The sequence below is a fragment of the Hypanus sabinus genome, chromosome 3 (assembly GCF_030144855.1).
Source record: "Hypanus sabinus isolate sHypSab1 chromosome 3, sHypSab1.hap1, whole genome shotgun sequence".
In the NCBI taxonomy this organism is placed as follows: domain Eukaryota; kingdom Metazoa; phylum Chordata; class Chondrichthyes; order Myliobatiformes; family Dasyatidae; genus Hypanus; species Hypanus sabinus.
The window spans coordinates 134,288,797-134,293,931 of NC_082708.1; the positions used below are offsets into that span (position 1 = coordinate 134,288,797).

Below are 5,135 nucleotides of genomic sequence, written 5' to 3' on the forward strand. Positions count from 1 at the left end.
TGATGCATCCAACTACAGCAGAGTCATCAGAAAATTTCTGAAGATGGCAAGACTCTGTGTTGTAGTTGAAGTCCCAGGTGTAGATGGTGAAGAGAAAAGGAGACAGGACAGTCCCCTGTGGAGCTCCAGTGCTGCTGACCACTCTGTCTGACACACAGTGTTGCAAGCGCACGTACTGTGGTCTGCCAGTCAGGTAATCAATAATCCATGACACCAGGGAAGCTTCCACCTGCATCACTGTCGACTTCTCACCCAGCAGAGCAGGGAGGAAACAGGCACTTAACTGATTGTCTACATATAGATCATAAGACATAGGAGCAGAATTAGGCCATTCAGCCCATTGAGCCTGCTCCACCATTCAGTCATGGCTGATGCTTTTTTTCCTCCTCCTCAAGCCCAGTTCCCGGCCTTCTCCCCATAACCTTTGATGCCAGATCCAATCAAGAACCTATGAATCTCTGCTTTAATTACACCCAGCAACCTAGCCTTCACAGCCGCATGTGGCAACAAATTCCACAAATTCACCACCCTTTAGCTAAAGAAATTTCTCTGCATCTCTGTTTTGAAAGGGCACTCTTCTATCCTGAGGCTGTGCTTTCTTGTCCTAGACTCTCCCACCATTCGAAAGGTTTCAATGAGATCCCCAGTCATCCTTCTGGCTTCCAGCGAGTACAGACCCAGAGCCATCAATTGTTCCTCATTTGATAAGCCCTTTCATTCCTGGAATCATCCTTGTGTACCTCCTCTGGACCCTCTCCAATGCCAGGACATATGCATGAATCCAATCAACATCCCATTGCATGGATATGACAGTAACTAACACTTATTTGGGTGTGATGGTGCGAAGATCCAGACATTTCTAAATATGGATTTGTTTGAATTGTCTTGAAGTTTCTTTGATCTTGAGTATATAAAATATGTGCAGCATTGGGCTAGCTGGACCCTTTGACCGATAGGGCCTCAATATGATGCCTGCTATGTCTTGTTTTGTCAATGAAAGGCTGCTTCATACCTACCAGTACTTTTCTCTGGTGACTTCACTCATGCATGAAGCGGTGTCATGGGAAAGCAGCATCCATCATCAGGGACCGCCACCAACCAGGTTATGCTCTCCTCACGCTGTTGTTATCAGGAAGAAGGTACAGGAGCCTTAGAACTTTTACCATCAGGTTCAGAAACAGTTATTAACCCTCAAGCATTAGGCTCTTGAACCAAAGAGGATAATTTCACTTACCCCATCATTTGAATGCTCTCACAAGCTATGGACTCACTTTTAAGGACTCTTCAACTCATATTCTCGATATTTATTTATGATTATCATTTTTTATTTCTGTTATCTTTTGCACACTGGTTGAATGTTCAAGTTGGTGTGGTCTTACGTCAATTCTATTATGGTTATTATTCTATTATGGGTTTATTGAAAATACCTACAGGAAAATAAAACTTAGGGTTTTATATGGTGACATATATATACTTCAATAATAAATTTACATTGAATTTTTTTTATGAACTTGAGATAACTATCTACCTGTTGAAGTGCAGCACACTTTTTTTTTCTTTGGAAGGGGGAGAGAATGATGGTTGAGTTTAAAAAAGAAAGAAGACAGATGAAGTTCACAGGTTCATAAACAGAGAGTACTGGGTGATAATAATAAACAGAAATGAGCTTTGCCAATATTATGAGCGCAATGCAGGAACATTTAGAACCAAAATAATTGTTAACTGCAGAATACTTTAGGTTTCGTAAGTGGAGTGAAAAGACCGGGGAGTCCATTTTAGCTTAAGTGGCTGAATTGAAAAAATTGTCTGAGCATTTCCATTTCAGTGATGGACTTAATAATGTACTGAGAGATCATTTAGTTCATGGATTCTTGCAAAAAGGCATTAGAAATGGCTCCTAACTGAAGCACATTTAAAAGAGCAGTTGAAATTGCTGTATCAATGGAGATGAAAGTCAGAGAAATTTTTTTAAATTGGATGGAGAAACTGACATTCATGCCATCAGGTTGGACACTAGACAGATGGAATATAAGGTGTTGCTCCTCCACCCTGAGTGTGGCCTCATTGTGGTACAAGAGGAGTCCATGGACCAGCATGTTGGAACGGGAATGGGAATTAGAATTAAAATGTTTGGCCACCAGGAAGTTCCACTTTTGTTGGACGAAGCGGAGGTGCTTGACAAAGCGGTTCTCCCAATTTTCAAAAGTTATCACCAAAGTAGAGGAGACTGAATGGATGACCCCAACCTCTTCGCAGGTAATGTGTTGCCTCACCTGGAAGGACAGTTTGGGGCTCTGAATGGAGGTGAGGGAAGAGGTGTAAGGGTAGGTGTAACACTTTGGCTGCTTGCAGGGATATGTGCCTGGGGGTCAACTAGTGAGGAATGACAAATGGACAAGGGAATCACAGAGGGAATGATCCCAGTGGAAAGTAGAGTGGAGGAGGAGAAGTAAAGATATGGTTAGTGGTACGACCCCTTTGAAGATGACAGAATTTGTGGAGGATGATGCTTTAGATATAGAGGCTCATGGGATGGCAGTTAAAGACAAAAGGAAATTGAGCACTGTTAAGGCAGCAGGAAGATGGGGTGAGCCCAGATGTTTGAAAAATGGAGGAAATGCAGGTGAGGGCAGCATTGATAGTGGAGGAAAGGCAACTCCATTCTTTGAAGAAGGATATCTCTGAGATCCTGGAAAGACATATCCTGGGAACAGATGTGGTGGAGTCAAAGGAACTGAGAAAAAGGAATAACATTTTTACAAGAGATAGGGTAATAAGAGATATAATTAAAGCTGTCACGTTCTCCTTCGGGTGTAACGAAACGCCGAATTTAACGTCCGGATAAACCACAGTTAATAAGAACCAGATCGCAGTAAGATTAACCATTTACTGTTCACTCTTCACATTAACATATGGTGAAAACTGTTGATAAAACAATACAAGATTGATACAGTATTTGTTCCTTCCTTAATATCACATTTCAAGTGTAAATACTTGCAAAGGTGACTATAACTACATTACACTAAGGTGCAGTATACAGGGAGAGTTTACCTGCTCCATTGACTACTTTAAATACACTTCCATGCAAACTATCCGCGACTCTTTAACTAACGAAAGCATAAACATTATCTACCGACGTTACCTCTAACAGGATCAGCATTAACATCTTAGTTCAATATATCGATTATCTATTAACTTACAGCGTTGCTCTCACTGTGATTTCTCATGCCTGCAAAACTGCTTGTGCTCAGGTGAGCCTCGTGGAAAGCCCCCACCCTCGCGCTGATTTCAAACCGGTGTTTTCCCACAAGACGCGGCGAAACCGGATGTGACGTCATCGCATGCCGATATATTTTACATGCAATGAATACACTTTAAACACTTCTAATTCTAACTAGAAAATACTATTGAATGAATTACTAAGCGAAAATATTATAAACTAAATAACTGTCGTAAAGACAGCACACTCCCCGCTTGACCTTCGTAAGGTCACAATGAGCAGAGTACAAAACTTAGTCTCTTAATCAGTCATTGGGTAGAAGTAGAATAACTTCTGTAACTGGCCCTTGGTAAATTTTCACATCGCCTTGGTCGGTAGTCTTCAATTCGATCTTCCTGACATGTCCATCCTCGCTAGGGAATGTAGCAGTGATTCTGGCCATTGGCCAGCTGTTGCGGGTGATCTGCTTGTCCCTGAGCAGGACTAGGTCTCCGACTTGAAGATTCCTGCGGGGTTCTGTCCACTTTCGTCTCTGTTGCAACGAAGGTAGATATTTTTGTCTCCAGCGAGGCCAGAACTGATTTGCCAGAGCCTGGACTTGTCTCCATTGCTTTGTGTACAAATCCTTGTCTGAGAAGTCTCCTGGTGGAGGAGGTGCTCCTGCCTTCTGCGTAAGGAGCGTTGATGGCGAAAGTATAAAGGGGTTTTCTGGGTCAGAAGACACAGGTAGGAATGATTGTGCGTTTATAATGGCTGTGACCTCTGCCATTAGGGTGCACAGTACCTCGTGGGCCAATCGGGTGCGTTGCTGTATCTCAGGTTTCCTTTTCCAGGTTTTCCGTAAGGACGTGAACCGTTTGACTGCCTGCTCTTTGTTATCTGGTGAGCGCTGGCGTGGTTCTCTGATTGGCAATGGGGCAACCCCATTATTTGCTTCATCTCTGAAGACCTTGGTGTCTTTGGGTTTTAAAGAAATGGTATCTTGAGCTGATTGTGCAAGTTTGTTTCCGTCCTCGGTTTGAACGAAAACTGACTGACCTAGCGTCTCGTCGGTTACTTTACGCTTGGTAATGTCTTGTTGTGCTTCTTTAGGGTACACCTCAGTGAGGCAGATCTCGGAACAAGAACGGCTTGACTGAGTTTGACCGCAAACTTCTGTACAGTTCGAGCTGACAATTGTTGTCCTGGAGTGAACCTCTCCCTCCCCGCCGTCCTGTTGTGGGGGTGAAGGAGCGTTGTCGGTTCTTTCATTCTTGACTTCATCACGGAGCCGTGAGGGTAAATTTCCTTCCTCGTATGGATGTGATGCAATCGTGACTCTCTGAGGTTCCTCGTAGCTGGGGAAGTTATCGAATACGTATGGAGAGGGGAGACGAGCCTGCCTGTCTATTTGAGATTGTACATAGTCGCTTGTGCGTTCCAGTCTGGTCCTTTCTAAAGTAGATCTTGCTGCGGTCAGATCACGCGACCCTTCAGCTTCTTCTATGTACTTTGCTTCCGCCATGGCAGCAGCTTCTTCTCTTTCTAGCTGCAGCACTTGCAACTCTGTCGATATTTTTGCCATTTCCAACTGGATTTCGGCTTCTCTGGCAGCCCTTTCTTTCTGGATTTCGGCTTCTCTGGCAGCCTCTTCTCTTTGGATTTCGGCTTCTCTGGCAGCCTCTTCTCTTTGTCTGGCGGCCCTTTCTTTCTGGATTTCGGCTTCTCTGGCAGCCTCTTCTCTCTGGATTTCGGCTTCTCTGGTGGCCAGTTTCATTTTCAAAACTGCTTCTTGTCTGGCGTAATGCAGTCGCACCTTGGCGGCTTCTGCCTTGGCTCTTGCCTGTGCGGACTTACTTGATGTCGTTCTACTGCCCTTGTCGCTGGGCGCCATCGACTTGATCCCGGCTCGAGCTGACATTGCAGCACTTGGAAC

The 5,135-nt window shown here is 44.2% G+C and overlaps 1 protein-coding gene across 1 annotated transcript; it reads right to left on the minus strand.

Moving 5' to 3' along the window:
• Nucleotides 1–2,804: 2,804 nt before the first annotated feature.
• LOC132390849 (uncharacterized) lies at nt 2,805–4,914 on the minus strand. Its single transcript, XM_059963388.1, has 2 exons — nt 3,201–4,914; nt 2,805–2,922 (listed from the first exon to the last, which is right to left on the minus strand). Exon 1 carries the CDS (start codon nt 4,782–4,784, stop codon nt 3,525–3,527), a length of 1,260 nt encoding a protein of 419 aa, XP_059819371.1. The 5' UTR covers nt 4,785–4,914; the 3' UTR covers nt 2,805–2,922; nt 3,201–3,524.
• Nucleotides 4,915–5,135: the final 221 nt, after the last annotated feature.

Coding starts and splice junctions, on each gene's coding strand:
- LOC132390849 (XM_059963388.1), bottom strand. CDS start 4,784: ATGGCAAAAATATCGACAGAGTTGCAAGTGCTGCAGCTAGAAAGAGAA.